This window comes from Tursiops truncatus, chromosome 20 (assembly GCF_011762595.2).
Source record: "Tursiops truncatus isolate mTurTru1 chromosome 20, mTurTru1.mat.Y, whole genome shotgun sequence".
Lineage (NCBI taxonomy): Eukaryota > Metazoa > Chordata > Mammalia > Artiodactyla > Delphinidae > Tursiops > Tursiops truncatus.
Window position 1 is genome coordinate 11429839 of NC_047053.1, and position 17215 is coordinate 11447053.

Consider the following 17215-nt stretch of genomic DNA (forward strand, 5'->3'; position numbering starts at 1 on the left):
CTTGGGCAATACAGAGAATGCCTTAATTAAAAAAGTGTATTGTTGTAAAAATGTCGCTGATGGACTTGCTCGATGCAGGGTTAACACAAACCTCAGAAAGCTCCAGTCATCCTGTGGTCAAACAGAACTGGTGCTGTGATCAGTTTCGAGCTTAGATTCAAGTTCCATTCTGTCTTGGTTCTGTCGTGTGCTTCGGGCAAATCTCCTGGACAATCTTATAGCCACTTTCTTCTTGGGGTGTTGAGGGTAGGATTGATGTTGAGGTTACAGTATCTGGAGAAGAGAGGATAAGTCAGCTGCCGCTGGGAGATGTCAGGATCTTCTCATGAGTGTTTAGTGTTGGACAACGCTCCATCTTTGGCTCCAAAGTGTCCTGCAGTCGCAGACTCCTTGGAGCTAGGGTGCCTCCACCATGCACAGAAGCCTTCCTGCCTGGCCTGGTTTCCACATATAAGCCTGTGTGACAGCAAGGAAAAGTACCCTGAGGGCCCAGGGAGTGCAGGTGATTCTTGGGGTGACTCTGAGTGACTCCTAAGGAAATTCAGGTCAAGGACTGTCACCCTGCCAGTGTGGGCAGCTCACTGCCAGACTCCTGAGCCCAGAAAACCCTCCCAGCTCCAATGAGGGCCCCCTTTATAAGTCTCTCTGCCAAAATGGAATTCTCAAAGGTGTAAAGTCAGCTTACTGTGCTAGAAGGAAATCCTCACCTTTGTTTTTTTTCTTTTTCCCCAAGAGAAGAACTGTCTATACCTGGCTTCTGGAAGATAAATAGAATGTGTTAGAGGTTTGTACCAGAGCCATTGCTTATGTGACTGCAGGCTCTGACAGAGCGGCATTTGGAAGGTGTTGGGGGGATGTGATGCAGTGATTACTGTCTTAATTAGAGTACAGATTTATCATCAGAAACGAGGGGCATTCTCTAATTCAAAAGTACTTTTGTTTGTGAAGACTGATTGGCTAGTGATTTTAAAAGTTGTATTAGATTAACAAGTAAACTTTTTTAAGAAAGAAACCTTAATTCTTTTACACTCACCGTTTTGCTTTTAGGGGAAGAGGGATGCCCCTAAGGAAGCCAGACCTTTAGACTGCAAGCAGAGGAGCAAGGCAGGGGGAGCTGCATCGTTACTGAAGGGTCCTTCCTGCCAGACGCAGATTTCAGACTCACCTGCAGATGCCTGTGCACCTACAGAACTTCCAGGTAAAGACTCTTTGACAGTTACCTTGATTTCTTTCATCTTAAAGTGCACGCATACCCGTCCCTGACTTACTCCTTGCACACAATTTAAAATTGGCTAGCACCCAAGGGTGCATGGTTTCTCAGTTCTACATCAGATGGTACTGATAACACTTTGAAAGTCACCTTTTCTTCATCTTGCCTGCTTTCCTACCTTGTTTATTCCCTAATTTACTGAGTGCCTTCTATGTGCCAAGCACTGTGCTAGGCCCTGGGGTTGAAACAGGGACCAAGTCAGACAGATAGACACATAGCTCCTGCCCTCACAGTGCTGACAGTCTGGGAGGGTTTAAGACAAAGGTGTGTGTAACTGATTTGAGCTGGGATGTGCTTCTGTCCAGGAGAGAGGCCCAAGTGGGTGTTAGCGGTGATGGGTGTGTAGCTGGAACAGGTTGTGTCAGTGTAAAGCCCTTGTAAATAAGGCCTGCACGGGACCTTCAATGTGCTGAGATCTGCTGCGGGGAAGGGCATTCAGGGCAGAAAGAACTACACAAGCAAAGAAAGGCCCCAGAGTGGGAACCCCCAGAGAATCCAGGCAGTCCCTTGGGGGGCAGGTGTGTAGGGAGGGAGTGGAGCACTGGAAGGTGGAAGTGGAGAGGGGCTGTGCACTCTGCTGTGGAGGCCCTCGGACATCTGCTGGGGATGGCAGCGCAAGGTCAGGGCTGTTTCAGGGCAACTGAGGAGCCACGAGTGGGGGCGCTGTGGGCAGAAGGAGCGCGGCAGCAACGTCAGCCCAGTCCAGGACGGCTCGGGGAGGCGGGATCCTCCCCACACGGCCGCTCTGTGACAGGCAGGGGTGAGCGCCGGCATCCTGCCCCGTCCGTGGGGCCAGCTCTCAGATGGGGCTGACGCTTATCTCTGCAGGGCCTATAATTCTAAGGTCCAGAAAACAGTTTGACTCCATGTCAATCCAGGTCATCAAAATCCACTCTGGTCTGATTCCATCTGAGGAGCAGCATCCTGGTTCACATACAGTTTATTCATCCATCAAGTATTTATTGAATAGCTGCTGTGCTCCAGAAACATTTCTAGGTGTTTGTGATACATCATTGAAAAAAACAAAAATCTAGAAGGGAAGCCAGACGGTAAACAATCAATATCAAATAATATGGTGTGTTAAAAGGTAATTAAATGCCATGAGCGCAAAAGAGCAGGGGAATGGAGAGCGCAGAGGGGTTGGGAGAGATCGGAGGGCAGGCTCAACCTTAAACCAGGGCGATCAGGACAGACGACCTTGAGTAAGACGTGTTCAGCAATAGGTTTTTAAAGTCCCAGCTTGATTCTGTAGTGGCACAGGAACAGTGCAGTGGTTTACTTGCCTCTTCATACACATATAGAACCTGGCAAAATTTCAAAGCTTGGTGTTTTACAACTCAGATGCTGAAAATGCAGAAGCATCATCTCAGAAGCCCATCGAGGAAAAGGCAGTTACTCCAAGCCCTGAGCAGGTGTTTGCTGAGTGTTCCCAGAAGAGGATTTTGGGATTATTAGCAGCCATGTTACCTCCCTTAAACTCGGTAAGAGACTAATTGGTATTTAAAAAAAGGGGGGGTGGGGTGGGTAGTGTTATGCATAGAAAAAATTTTTGGAAAGCCATATACTGAAATTAACTGTTAATTGCAGTCATCTGTGTATCCCTGGGGTAGGATTATAAATTACAAGTAGGATTGTAAGATGATACCTGAGAATGTTTATTTCACAGCCTATTGTCCCTAAGCCATTTGTGAAAGACACTGCATAATTCCTTTGGCACCAGGCCAGTTATAAATAATATATGAAGGAGATGGAGTCTTTAGCTGGTGTGGTTACATAGATTTTTGTATTGAACAGATTCTTCTCCTCTCTCGACAGGATCCCACAGTCCCCCTGATAGACCTGGAGCACGTGCTCCCACTCATGTTCCAGGTCGTCATCTCAAATGCAGGCCACCTGAATGAAACGTATCACCTCACCCTGGGTCTTCTCGGCCAGTTAATCATCCGCCTTTCACCAGTGGAGGTAGATGCCGCAGTGACCAAGGTCCTCTCGGCCAAACACAACCTGTTTGCAGCAGGGGACAGTTCCATTGTGCCAGATGGCTGGAAGACCACCCACCTGCTCTTTAGCCTGGGAGCTGTGTGTCTGGACAGGTAGCCGCCCTCACTGTGCCCCACCTTGGTGTTCATTTCCTTAGGTCAGTGATCTGGCTGTTGATTAATTTCAGCGTGCTTCCCTGCTCTTGTCTAGGGATCTTTTGTGAGAGTGGAATTTGTTTTATTAGCAACACTGTCAACCGACATTAAAACTGCGCTTAAAACCCACATTAAGACAGCTGTGCAGTCTGGGCACTCTCTGGTGATATATATTCTGGTTTGTTCTTTCCTGAGAGTAATAAGTGTAGGCTTTGGGGTTGAAGAAAATAGATCTATTTTCATTATATAAAAGTAACATAATCAAAATACCAAATTTGGAAAACCAAAATGAGGGGGAAAAATCACCTTGCCTTGTACCACATCAATGCATCTGGTGCTGTTTCATTCTCCCCACTGCCACCACACTGCTTGCAGGATCTCAGCTCCCCGACCAGGGATTGAACCCGGGCCATGGCAGTGAAAGCCCAGGATCCTAACCACTAGGCCTTTTTTTTTTCTGTACGTGAATGTGAGTGTGCACAAGTGCACATGGTGCATGACCTTTTATAGAGATTTTTAAAAGCATAGCTGTAGACTTGAGTATATAAGTAACAAATCTTGATATCCCCCCACACACACTTATCATTATATGAAAAGCATCATTCTGGTAGTTTTTTTGTTTGTTTGTTTTGTTTTTGACTACATTTATTCCAGGAAATCAAGGAGGGTTTACAGTTTTAAAATCACTACGTTAACAACCACCAAAATGGGAGTGAGTGAGTACAATGTGATCATATCAACCAGTGAAGACAAATCATTTGATAAAGCACAACAATGTATTCATGATTTAAAAAAAAAAAGAATAGAGGAGTAGGCTCCTGATCAGTTAAAGAGTTGTCTAACATTCTGGTAGTTTTTAAATTAATATAATGAATGGCTCATTGGCACGCTTCTGGGTCTGCCGTTGAGTGTGGCGACCTGATGAGTTGAATTTGGAGCCTCTGCGCTGCTGTCTAATGGAGCTCTTGCCTTCTAGCCGCGTGGGCTTGGACTGGGCCTGCTCCATGGCGGAGATCCTGCGGTCACTCAACAGCGCCCCCCTGTGGCGTGACGTCATTGCCACCTTCACAGACCACTGCATCAAGCAGCTGCCCTTCCAGCTGAAGCACACCAACATCTTCACGCTGCTGGTGCTGGTCGGCTTCCCCCAGGTACGCCACTGAAGGCCTGGCGTCCTCTTCATCACGTGCACAGCGTATATCTTTGGAAGTTTTTTTTTCTTTAGTTGTATAATTTGCCTTTACAGTATTGGTATATTTTCAAGATTATGGGATGGTTTGTTCAACTTGCATTTTTAACAGTTTTAGCCATTTGATTCATTTTCTTGGCTTTGAATAATAGGTAACTGTAATATATTAAATTACAGAGAACTTCAAAATACAGTTGTTCACTTTGGCATTCACCTTGATCTCATTTCTGCTCTTCACGTCTCTCAACTGGTTGGGACGAAGAGGACTGTGAAAACATGGCTTTATCCAGCAAGCACTTAAACCAATTCTGTGCCAGGCCTGTGCCAGGCCCTGGACTTAGAGATGGGAAGAACCCTGTCCTTGAGTGCTTGTTGAAGTCAGCGGCACAAGCAAAAGGCACTGTGCTCTATATGCTGCTGAGTTGCCTTTTCTGTCTGTGTCATGTTTAGGTCCTCTGTGCGGGGACCCGCTGTGTTTATATGGATAATGCCAACGAACCACATAATGTGATCATCTTGAAGCACTTCACTGAGAAGAACAGGGCTGTGATCGTCAACGTCAAAACCCGGAAGAGGAAGACAGGTCCCAAGCATAATTATTTTTTCTAAGAATGAGAGACAGTTGTCCAATCTCTGTATACCCTAAGATCAGTTAAGATATCTTGGTTCTTCCCCTGCATGTGAATTTTTAAAACACAAGTTATAGCTCCCCGAACTTCTTTTTGCTTGTCTCTGAAGTGATGTGGTTGAATTGGAATCACTTTGAAGGCCCTTTCCACACTGTTATTTTGTGTACATGGCTCTGTGTTTTTGAGTTGGCTAGATGTTTAGGTTCTGAACATTAACTCTTTTCATTTGCCAGCGTCATTTGTTTTATAATGGGTAATTTAAATATATGATGGAGTCAGGCGGCTACAGGACTGTAAAATAACTTCACATAATTGTATTGGCATTCATGTCACTTTCCATTTTGTTTCATCAGTAGAACAGTGAAGGTACATCATTATGTGCCCAGGTCTGCTCTTGAAATAATCTGCTTTATCATTCAGCTTCAGCACTAGGCACTGTCTGTGCTATTTTTGTGTACTGTGCAATGTAAAAGTCAAGGCTTATTTATTTATTTGTTTGTTTGTTTGTTTGCATGTGACTGTCCCATTGTTCTACGACCATTTGTTGAACAGACTATTCTTTCTTCATTGAATTATCTTGGCAACTTTGTGAAAATTAATTGACCCATGTATGTTTGTGTCTATTTGTGGATTCTGTGACGTTCCATTAATCTATATATCTGTCCTTACGCAAATACCACATTGTCCTGACTGTTGTAGATTTCTCCTGAGTTTTGAAATCAGGTTCTCCAACTTTGTTATTCTTCAGAATTGTTGGCTAGTCTAGTTCCTTTGTCTTTCTGTATAATTTTAGAATCAGCTTGTCAGTTTCTATTAAAGAACCTGTTGGACTTTTTTTTTTAATTAATATTTATTTGTTTATTTTTATTTTGGCTGCACCGAGTCTTAGTTGTGGCATTCGGGTTCTTTCATTGTGGCATTCGGGATCATTAGTTGTGACAAGTGGAGTCCTTTCAGCTGGGACATGTGAACTCTGAGTTGCGGCATGCATGTGGGATCTAGTTCCCTGACCAGGGATCAAACCCGAGCCCCCTGCATTGGGAGCACGAAGGCTTAGCCACCGGACCACCAGGGAAGTCCCCCTGCTGGACTTTTGATTGGCATTGTATTGAATCTATAGATCCATTTGGGGAGAATTGACATCTTACCAATACTGAGTCTTTTGACTTGGGAGCATGGTATATCTCTCCATTCACTTATGGGATAAATTTGGGTCTTATAAAATGTAGATCTTTAATTTCTCTGAATTTCACATGGGGTATCAGATGCCTCTTCTCATTCCTGGTTTTGGTAATTTGTATCTTTTCTTTTTTGTTTCATAGGCTAGCCAGAGATTTATCAATTTATTGGATCTTTGCCAAGGACCAGCTTTTGGTTTCATTGATTTTTCTCTGTTTTCTCTTTTATTGATTTCTATCTTTCCATTATTAATTTCCTTATTTCTTCTTGCTTTGAGTTTAATTTGCTCTTTTTTCTTTTTCTGGTTTCTTAAAGTGGAAGTCTAAGTCACTGATTTGAGACCTTTCTTTTTTGGTCGATAGAAGCATTTTAATGCTGTCAATTTCCTGTTAGGTGTGGCTTTATCCACATCCATAATTTTTGATATGTTGTGTTATCATTTTCATTCAGGTCAGAGTATTTTCTATTCATCTTGTGATTTTTTTCTTTCTTCTGTGATTATTTAAAATTTTGTTGTTTAATTTCCAAATATTTGGGGGTATTCCAGATACCTTTCTGTTATTGATTGCAAGTTGTGGTCAGAGAACATACTATGAATGATTTCAGTCCTATTAGATTACTGCAATTTGTTTTATGGTCAAAAATTTAGTCTGTTTCAAATAAGATTCCATGTGCACTTGAAAAAAAATGCATATACTGTGTTGTTGGTAGAGTGTCCTATAGATGTCATTGAGATCAAGTCATTTGACAGTGCTGTTCAAGTCTTCGATACTCTTACTGATTTTTTGTCTATTTGTTCTAACAATTGCTGAGAAAGGAATGTTGAGGTATCCAGCTATAATTGCGTGTATGGTCTGTTTCTCATTTCATTATGAAACGTTCCTTTATATCCCTAATAATATTCCGTGTTCTGAAATCTACTTTAATATTTAGGTAGCCTCTCTAGCTTTTTGGTTGTTGTTGTTACTAACATTTGCATGATGCATCTTTTTCTATTCTTTTGCTTTAACCTCCCTGTGTCTTTACATTTCAGGTGTAGATAGCACATAGTGGAGTCTTGGTTTTGAATCCAGTCTGACAATACCTGCCCTTTTTGTTGTTGTTTTTTTTATGGAAGTATAGTTGATTTACAATGTCATGCTAGTTTCAGGTTTACAGCACAGTGATTCAATATATATATTCTTTTTTCAGATTCTTTTCCTTTATAGGTTATTACAAAATATTGAGTATAGTTTCCTGTGGTATACAGTAGGTCCTTGTTGGTTATCTGTTTTATATGTAGTAGTGTATGTCTGTTAATCTCAAACTTCTAATTTATCCCTCCCCAATACCTGCCTTTTTTTTTAAAATTATTTATTTATTTTTGCTGTGTTGGGTCTTCGTTTCTATGCGTGGGCTTTCTCTAGTTGTGGCGAGCGGGGGCCACTCTTCATCGCGGTGCGTGGGCTTCTTACTGTCGCGGCCTCTCTTGTTATGGAGCACAAGCTCCAGACGCGTAGGCTCAGTAGTTGTGGCTCACGGGCCCAGTTGCTCCGTGGCATGTGGGATCTTCGCAGACCAGGGCTCGAACCCGTGTCCCCTGCATTGGCAGGCAGGTTCTCAACCACTGTGCCACCAGGGAAGCCCATACCTGCCTTTTAATTGAGATGTTTAGACCATTTGTATTCAATACACTTATCAGGATGATTGAGTTCAAATCTACTATCTTCTTATTTATTTATTTGTTTGTTTTTATTTTTGGCTGTGTTGGGTCTCTGTTGCTGTGCGCAGGCTTTCTCTAGTTGAGGCGAGCGGGGGCTACTCTTTGTTGCGGTGTGCGGGCTTCTCATTGTCGTGGCTTCTCTTGTTGCAGAGCATGGGCTCTAGGTGCATGAGGTTCAGTAGCGTGCAGGCTCAGTAGTTGTGGCACACGGGCTTAGTTGCTCTGCGGCATGTCGGATCTTCCCGGGCCAGGGATCGAACCCGTGTCCCCTGCATTGGCAGGCGGATTCTTAACCACTGCGCCACCAGGGAAGCCCCTCTACTATATTCTTGCTTGTTTTTTGTTTGTCACATCTGTTCTTTGTTCCTTCTAACTTCTTTTGGATTGAGCTGGTTTTGTTTTTGTTTTTTTAATGATTCCATGTTATCTCCACTATTAGCTTTAAAGTATATCTTATTTTTTTAGTGGTTGCTTTAGGGTTTACAGTAGTTTACCTTCAAATAATTTCTTACTGGTTGCATTAGGGTTTATAATATACACCTTTAACTCATCGTGGTCTATCTTCAAACAGTCTACCACTTCACATATAGTGAAGAAACATAGGTTTTGTATTTTTATTCCATCATCTTTTGTACTGTTGTTGTCACACATTTTACTTTTACATGATATAAACCTCACAATACATTATTTATTTTGCTTTAAAAGTCACATACTTTAAAAGGGATCTTAAAGTGAGAAAACAATAGCTTTAATATTTAGCCACATATTTACCATTTCTGGTGCTCTTCATTCCTTTGTATAAGTTCAGGTTTGTACCTGGTATCATTTTTTTTTTCCTGAAAAACTTCCCTTAATATCTCTTGTAGTGCAGGTCTGCTGCTACAAAATCATTATTTTGGTTCGTCCTGCCAAACCAAAGAAATATTTACTTTGACTTCATCTGTGAGATGAATTTTTCTAGGTAAAAAATTGTAGGCTGAGAGTTTTTTCTTTGTACACCTTAAAGATATTGTTCTTCTGGTTTGCATAGTTTCTGCCATGAAGTCAGCTGTCATTCTCTGTTACTCTTCAAAATGTGTCTCTTTCTCTGCCTGCTTTTAAGATTTTTCTCTTACTCATTGCTTTTTAGCGTTTTGATTACGATGTGCCTTGGCGTGATTTTCATTGTGTCTCTTCTGCTTGATGGTTTAAAGAGCTCCTTGGATCTACAGATTTATAGTTTTCATCAAATTTGGGATGTTTTTGATCATTATGTCTTCAAATAGTTTTATGCCCCCGACTAGGACACTTCCACTCTCACTGGTCAGAAGACAGAATATTCTCAGAGTTCTTTGTGAGCTCCAAGAATTGTTCTGCCTACTGCTTTTTGACAGTTCTTTCCTAGTACCAGGTAGTTTCCTATCTAGTTTCCTCTCACATTTGTGTAGATCAGTATTCAGCCAAATACTCATGAGGAACCCTCTGTAGATATCTAGAGAGGTCTCCCACACACCCCTCTCTCTGTGCATCTCTCTTCTCTGTGATATTGTGTCCCATAAGTCCTAGCTGCCTTGACTTCCCTGAACTCTGACCTCTGTCTCCTCAGTTCATTAAAACTGGACTTGGATTTCCACTCCATGCTGTGCAGGCTGGAAATTGTCTCCAGATAGCCAGGGCTATTGGAAGGCTCACCTGGTTTATGTCCCTTCTTTCAGGGGTCATCATCCTGTACTACCTATTGTCCAATGTCTGCAAACCATCGTTTCATGTATTTTTCCAGGGTTCTGGTTGTTTAATGTAAGAGAGTAAACCCGATCCCTTTTACTCAGGCTTGTTCTGAAATGGAAGTCTCTCATGTGTTCTGTGTTTATGAACTTCCTTTAACACCTTTGGAGACAACCTGTTTGTGTGAGTAGTAGGAATGTGAATTGCATCTCTTGGTGGCTTGGTGGGTAGGTGGCCCAGTACCACTTTTGTGCTCAGCTGCAAACTGGCCTTAAATATAATGGCTAAGTTTGAAGCCAGAGAGATTTGTGTTTGGGGGTCTGCAGTTCTTGCTTCAGTAAGGCACATTACTGGGGAAGAAACTTATCTGCAGGAAGTATTAACTGTGCTTTTTGTGCCTTCTTTTCCTGCCTGACATCACCCTTCAGTGAAGGACTACCAGCTGGTCCAGAAAGGAGGAGGACCGGAATGCAGCAACTCTCAGGCCCAGCTGAGCCAATACTCCCAGCACTTTGCCTTTATTGCCAGTCACCTTCTGCAAACCAGCATGGACAGCCATTGTCCCGAGGCAGTGGAAGCAACTTGGGTCCTGTCCCTGGCCCTCAAAGGATTATACAAAACATTAAAGGTAGTGGTGAGCTGCTTCTATTTGCTAATGAATCTGGCTGTGATTTAACACCTGCAGGGTATTAACTAGAAGGACATACCATCTGATTTCAATGGATGGTTAATCATAGGATCTTGATTATTTTTAGAAATAATTGGCACCTTGCACAAGGATAACTTTAAGGAAGAAACAGAGTTTTCCCAATAGTTGGTTCTCTGTAATTTTTCAGTCCTGCCTCATGGAACCAGGTACCACTACCTAATGGGCCCATAACCTTGGAAGATGAGAAGAAAAATTGACTGAACAGTTTCTCACTTGCCTCTGAACCACAGTCCCTTCTGGTTCATCCTGGGAAGAATAAAGGGGGCTAATATCTTATGGGATCTTGGAGCAATAGGTTTGGCATTTGGTGTAAGAGAAGACAGACAAGTTAAAGAGCTGGCCGATAATTGACATGGAGATGGGAAGCCTTGACTTGTGGGGAACATGATTCTTCTACCATCTGAGGGGCATCGATAGGGAGGATCTTTCCAACAGAACTAGCCATGAGAGAAGGATCTCATTTGGAAAGTTTATGCGTTCCCTGACTTTGGCAACACTGGCGAGGAGGCCGTGGAACGACTCAAGCACCACAAGGAGATTGGACTAGATGGCATTTCAGCTCTGGCCCAGCCCTGAGAGTTTATATTTTTAGGCTTGAGACCACACATCTGCTGTTTGTTGATTTCATGGCATTTATCACAATCTACTATTGTTTTAGTTGTTTACATTACAGTAGGAAAGAGAAAATAAACTCCCTGAGGGCAGAGACCATTTCTGTCTTTGAATCCTTCATTCTGTAAATATATGTCTATTTGTGGAGCACCAGGGGCCAGATGGAACTGAGTAGTAGTGTTGAACTAGAAAGAATGTCCCTGCTGTCATGGAGCTTTCAGCCTAAACTGCAAGGGAGACGACAAAGAGCCTGCAAGGAAATCCACCATAAGCCAGAAAGAGCCTTTCTGAGGAGGTGAAATCTGAGGTGATAAATAAGGAGTCTGGGCAGAGCATTACATCCTGGGAGAGGTCAAACTCCAGGCCTGGTTGTCAGGGAGCAGAAGGAACTACCTTAGGGCTTCAGGAAAGTGCCGAGGAGGAGATGAGACCACAGAGACAGGCAGGGAGCCTGCGGGACCTTGTCAGCTATGAATAGGGACTTGGATTTCAGTCTGCAGGGCAGTGGGAAGCTTTTGGAAGGTAGAGAGCAGGAGAGGGACATAAAACCTCTGTTCTTAGCACAGGACTCAGCACGTAGAATGTACGAAGCTTCAGAAATACTTGTTGCATGAATGAATTAGAGAGCGGACACACTTAGGTTATGGCTCAGGTTCAGAGTTTCATTCTCCCCGTTGACTCTGGAATTTTCACCAGAAGGTGAACTTGGGCCACTAGCTGAGACTGGGCTGTGACAGAGGCCTGCTTCTCCCCGAGTGACCCTTACCTTCTTCACTCTGAGGCAGTTGCAGATCATTCTTTTTCTGTTTGACAGGCTCATGGTTTTGAAGAGACCCATGCTACCTTCCTTCAGACTGATTTGCTGAAGCTGCTGGTGAAAAAGTGCAGCAAAGGGACCGGCTTCAGTAAAACGTGGCTCCTCCGGGACCTGGAAGTAAGGGACCAGGGTGATTCCTGCTGCTGCTTCCTGATGCAGATTTACTGGCCTGGGAGTTAGAACCACCAGTCAGTTACAGCTGGTTCTGCCCTGTGCACTCTCATCTGGTGCAGTTGTTAAAACAGTGTCTTATATTTGTCTTCCTTTTTGGAAATAGAGATTATGACACCTGTCCTCCCTTGTCAGGGAAAATGAATTTGATGTTTCTTCAAAGAATATTGGAAGAGAAGTATTTTGTGGAAACACACGGTTGACCAATTATATCATGGTAGTAAATCTGCCCTTGAATTATAATTTCCCTTTAAACTTCCTTTGAGCTAAAATCAGTTCCTAAATTTGTCCTCACTTATGTTTATTTTATGTAGGATTTTAGTTGATAATTTTCATTTTATTTCTTTTCGCCATAGGCCTTAGACTTTTCTTAGTGGAATTACTGTGGTTCCCTGGGGCGTTTCTGTGCCAAGCGTCAGCTTCAGGTCAGAAAAGGCTGCTGCTGTATGGGGGTGCTCAGCTGGTCATTCTCAGTCACGCAGAGGCCTGAGCTCCAGGAAGCAGCTCTCAGGTGCCACAGGAGGATTTGGTTAGGTTTTAGGAAAGTACGCTGAAACATATTAATGGATAACCTGGTGAGCATTTGAGCTCTTGTTCTTTAGGAAATATTTTAAAGTAAATTTTTTTTTACATTCAAAAACTTATATTTTTTATATTCAGAAAGTTTGAAAAATAGAAAAGAAAGAAAAACCCCAAATTTCATCCACCCCAAACACAGCTACCGTTAGTATTATGTGTATTTCCTTTTTCTAATTTTTTTCCTTCTGTGTTTATATTACATACGTAGGTTTAGATTGTACAATGAGGCACACTGTTGAAATAAATTGAGGTCATGTGACGGCCACTTTTCTAAGCTGCTAGGTAGTTTTCATGACCACCATCTTTAATGGCTGCAGATGATCCATAAAGATGGATTTCGGTTTTTTGCCATTATTAAATGCTTCATTGACCATATCAAGAGTATAGCTTTTCACACATTTTACATTATTCCTAGAAGATGAGTTACCAGGTCAAAAGTTATGAACATTTGTGGAGCTCTTTACATTTCACCAAAATGCCTTCTAAAAGGATGATAACAACTTACACCATCAGTGGCAAAGTTAAACACGAAGGTCCCGTGTAGTTTTTATTTTTTTATTTTTTTTTCAGTGTTCTTAAAGTCTTTTATTCTATGCACATATTTTTACAAAATAGGGTAATGCTATATAACATGGCTTTTCTCTAAATATCATCTAACAAACGCTTTTCAGAACCAATAGAAATTTGTCATTATTTGTAAGGAATGTTCCTTTGTGTGAGATGTGCACTAATCAAACTCCTACTGTTGGAAATTTAGCTTGTTCCCAGTTTTTTGTTTGTTTGTTTTTTTGTTTTGTTTGTTTTTTTACATCTTTATTGGAGTATAATTGCTTTACAATGGTGTGTTAGTTTCTGCTTTATAACAAAGTGAATCAGTTATACATATACATATGTTCCCATATCTCTTCCCTCTTGCGTCTCCCTGCCTCCCTCCCACCCTCCCTATCCCACCCCTCCAGGCGGTCACAGTCCCTTGTAGTTTTTAGTCAGCATTTCTTTGATTATAAGTATGGTTGAACATGTTTTCATATTTCTTTACTAATTTTACATTCTTTTTGTGAATTCTGATGTCTTTTAAAAGGTTCAGTCAGATATTTTCTACCCTTTGAGGGTTAAAGATCTCACCCACTAAACACTCATGTTCCTGCCCTGCCTGATTTTCTTTCTGTATAGATTTTGTCCATCATGCTGTACTCCTCAAAAAAGGAGATCAGCACTTTGGCTGAGCATGGAGAGCTGGAGCTGGATGAGCGAGGGGACCAGGAGGAAGAGGTGGAACGGTCAGTCAGCAGCCCGGGTGAGCCGGAGCAGAAAAAGCTGGACCCTCTCGAAAGCCTGGATGAGCCCACCAGGATATGTTTCTTGGTACGTTCTTGGGTCACGGTGTGGACTGAGGAAGGGACTCTAAGGAATGGATTCTCTTTGGCTTGGGCTGTGTTTTAGCCTCCATGTGAAAATGCTTCAGACTGATGTCCTGAGAATGCACTTCCTGAGGGCTCAGTCGGTATTGTGCAGAATTCGTCCAGAGGGATGGAAAAGCCCTATTACAACAGTAGTTCTTAATGTTTGGGGGGTCATGGACCCAAAAGCTTTAGATCGTTTCTCCCATAAACTATACTTGCAAATAACTTTTGTAAAATTTTGCATGTAATTTCAGGCCTGTCCATAAATCCCCAGGTGACAGTCTGTCCTCACAGTTTCTCAAGACACACTCCTACTTTCCCTGGATAATCCACTCTTCCTCAGAATGATGTGAAAATGGGCAAGGGCTTGGACTTCAAAGGGTCTAACTGTGTGAAGAGTAAACAGAGAGTATGGGGTGGATGTTAGAAAAGCAAGTACAGTTTTTAAAAACATCAAAAGAAAGTCCAGTACTTAGATTTATGTGCCACTTAACAAACTTGAGTGCAAGGCAGCTGCTACAGAGAAGCTAGCAATGAATACAATTTGGTGGGTTATTATTGACTATTAACAGTACATTTGTTTGCATGACTTTTTTTTTTGGTGTTTCCATGTTTTATATCTTCCTTTGAATTTATAACAGTAATACAGATTTTACAGTCCATGTTTTAGGGCTTATAATCTTTTTTAATTTTTTTATAATTTTTTATTTTTTTGTGGTACGCGGGCCTCTCGCTGCTATGGCCTCTCCCGTTGCAGAGCACAGGCTCCGGACGCGCAGGCTCAGTGGCCATGGCTCACGGGCCCAGCCGCTCCGTGGCATGTGGGATCTTCCCGGACCGGGGCACGAACCCGTGACCCCTGTATCGGCAGGCAGACTCTCAACCACTGCGCCACCAGGGAAGCCCAGGGCTTATAATCTTATATACATGAAGTGCCCATGTGATGTTTTTAAATTATAACTTGTGGTAACTTTAGGAAATAATTGTTTTATCACTTTTGAGGTCAGATCATCAATAATGTGTTAAAGCAGTTTAAATTGTCTCTCTTCTACTTCCTCCTTGTGGCCTTCAGATGGCTCACGACGCCCTCAATGCCCCTCTGCACATTCTCCGGGCCATATACGAACTGCAGATGAAGAGGACCGACTCTTTCTTCCTGGAGGTTCAGAAGAGGTAAGGGACATTTAGATGCAGCCAAAGTGTAGTGAGTGAGGCAACAAGTAAGGGCGGGACTCTGTTTACCTCCTGCCAACTAAATCTGGGTAAAAACTCCTGACGGGCCAAAGAGCAGTTGGTTTTCAGTTCTTCATAAAGCGACATGAAAGCTGGCTGTGCCACACCGCATGGCTCATCTTTGGGTTGTGTTGTATGCTTCTTCTTTAGGAGGAGCTTTATATTCGCAGTCTGCCTCTTAGAGTAAACTCGTTGTGGGGGCAGAGTTTTGACACAGACGCCAAGGTTTCTCTCCCACGTCAGCCCAGGGAGCAAACGGTGCAGAGCAGGACCTTCTGGTACATTCTGGTCAAACGTGTCCTTTCGTTTGTTTGTTTTTTCACTTCTGTACACTATTTTCGTGTTTTTTCTTCAAGGATTATTATAAAATTAACAATATACCCTTCCTCTTGGCCAGGAAGTTCAGAGCTAGGTCTCGGGCCCAGCTCTTAAATTTGTGGAGAACTTTATGTTTCTGCAACTAATCTCCTCCTCCATCCCCCACATCCTAGTTTTGACTTCCTATTCTGATTTATATCCAATTCCAATTTAATTTTCTTTTATTTCGTATTTCTATTTTCCCATATGTATTTCTTATCTACTGCCTCAAATCCTTTGTGAGATGAGGCAGGGTTGCATCAGTTAGGACACAGAAGTATCATGGTCAAGGAAGATGGAATTTGTTTTCCCTCTCACGGCACAGTCCAGAGGTAGGCAGTAGCCTATGGTGGGTGGGCGGTCTGCTTCACAAGGGACCCCGCACCCCCAAGGGTGCTGTCCTCATCTGTGTCCTCAGAGCTGGCTCCCCGACACCAGCTCTTTGTTCCAGCCCAGGGGAAAGGGGGAAGGTGGGGAAAGGAGCTCATCCTTAACCCAGTTGTTTGAGAGCAAGCTGCGGAAATGGCACACGTTACCTCACTGGCCTCCCGTTGGTGTGACCCTAGTTGCATTGCTGCTAGGAGGACTGGGAACTGTGTCTCCAGCTGGGTGATTGTGTATCTTGCTAAAACTTCAGGGAACTTTGTTTCTAAATGAAAGGAAGAATGGATCCTAAGGGATGGCTTGCATCTCTGCTTTGGGCACATGGGCATGCGTGCACGTTTGTGTGCCCGTTTGTGTGCACGAATAGATGAACACTGTGAATCTAGTGTGCGAAATATGGAACGTAATAACGTAATTGCAAAATAACAGGAAAATAACTCGGATTGGCATTTCTGCAAGTTTCACTGCAGGTTAAACTCTTGCCTTTCTGTAACTAGGGTGCCCAGCTTTGTGTTTCTTCCTACTCTTCAGGTTTGACGGGGATGAGCTCACCACTGATGAAAGAATACGGACCCTGGCTCAGAGGTGGCAGCCCAGCAGGAGTCTGAGACTGGACGAGCAGAGCGCCAAAGCTGTGGATACAGACATGATTATCTTACCATGCTTGGTATGTTGCCCCACCTGGGAAGCAAGGTGTCTGCCCTGCCCCCACCCCAGTTGTGAGAAGGCCAGGCCTCTGTGACGGTGGTCTTTGGGTTGCAGTCCCGGCCCGCACGCTGTGACCAGGCCACCACGGAGTCAAACCCTGTGACCCAGAAGCTGATCTCCAGCACAGAGAGTGAACTGCAGCAGAGCTACGCCAAGCAGCGGCGCAGCAAGAGCGCCGCCCTCCTGCACAAAGAGCTCAACTGCAAGAGCAAGAGGGCTGTGCGCGACTACCTCTTCCGCGTGAACGAGGCCACAGCAGTTCTGTACGCCCGCCATGTGCTCGCATCCTTGCTCGCTGAGTGGCCAGGGCACGTGCCAGTGAGCGAGGACATCCTGGAGCTGAGCGGCCCTGCCCACATGACCTACATTCTGGATATGTTCATGCAGCTGGAAGAAAAGCACCAGTGGGAGAAGGTAATTAGGCAGCCGGGCTG

General features: G+C 43.4%; 1 protein-coding gene across 8 annotated transcripts in view; it reads left to right on the forward strand.

Moving 5' to 3' along the window:
* Positions 1-17215, forward strand: part of ZZEF1 (zinc finger ZZ-type and EF-hand domain containing 1) — a 127997-nt gene that overhangs the window by 99528 nt on the left and 11254 nt on the right. For 7 of the 8 annotated variants that reach the window (XM_019926862.3, XM_019926858.3, XM_019926860.3 and 4 more), the window contains 11 exons: positions 1048-1198; positions 2612-2751; positions 3086-3363; positions 4382-4556; positions 5045-5177; positions 10237-10436; positions 11944-12063; positions 13870-14061; positions 15172-15272; positions 16605-16740; positions 16836-17195. In XM_019926862.3, the coding sequence (XP_019782421.2) occupies positions 1048-1198; positions 2612-2751; positions 3086-3363; positions 4382-4556; positions 5045-5177; positions 10237-10436; positions 11944-12063; positions 13870-14061; positions 15172-15272; positions 16605-16740; positions 16836-17195 (1986 nt within the window). Of the gene's footprint in view, positions 1-1047; positions 1199-2611; positions 2752-3085; positions 3364-4381; positions 4557-5044; positions 5178-10236; positions 10437-11943; positions 12064-13869; positions 14062-15171; positions 15273-15482; positions 15960-16604; positions 16741-16835; positions 17196-17215 lie in introns of those variants that run through there. The other variant, XM_019926864.3, reaches the window with a different exon arrangement.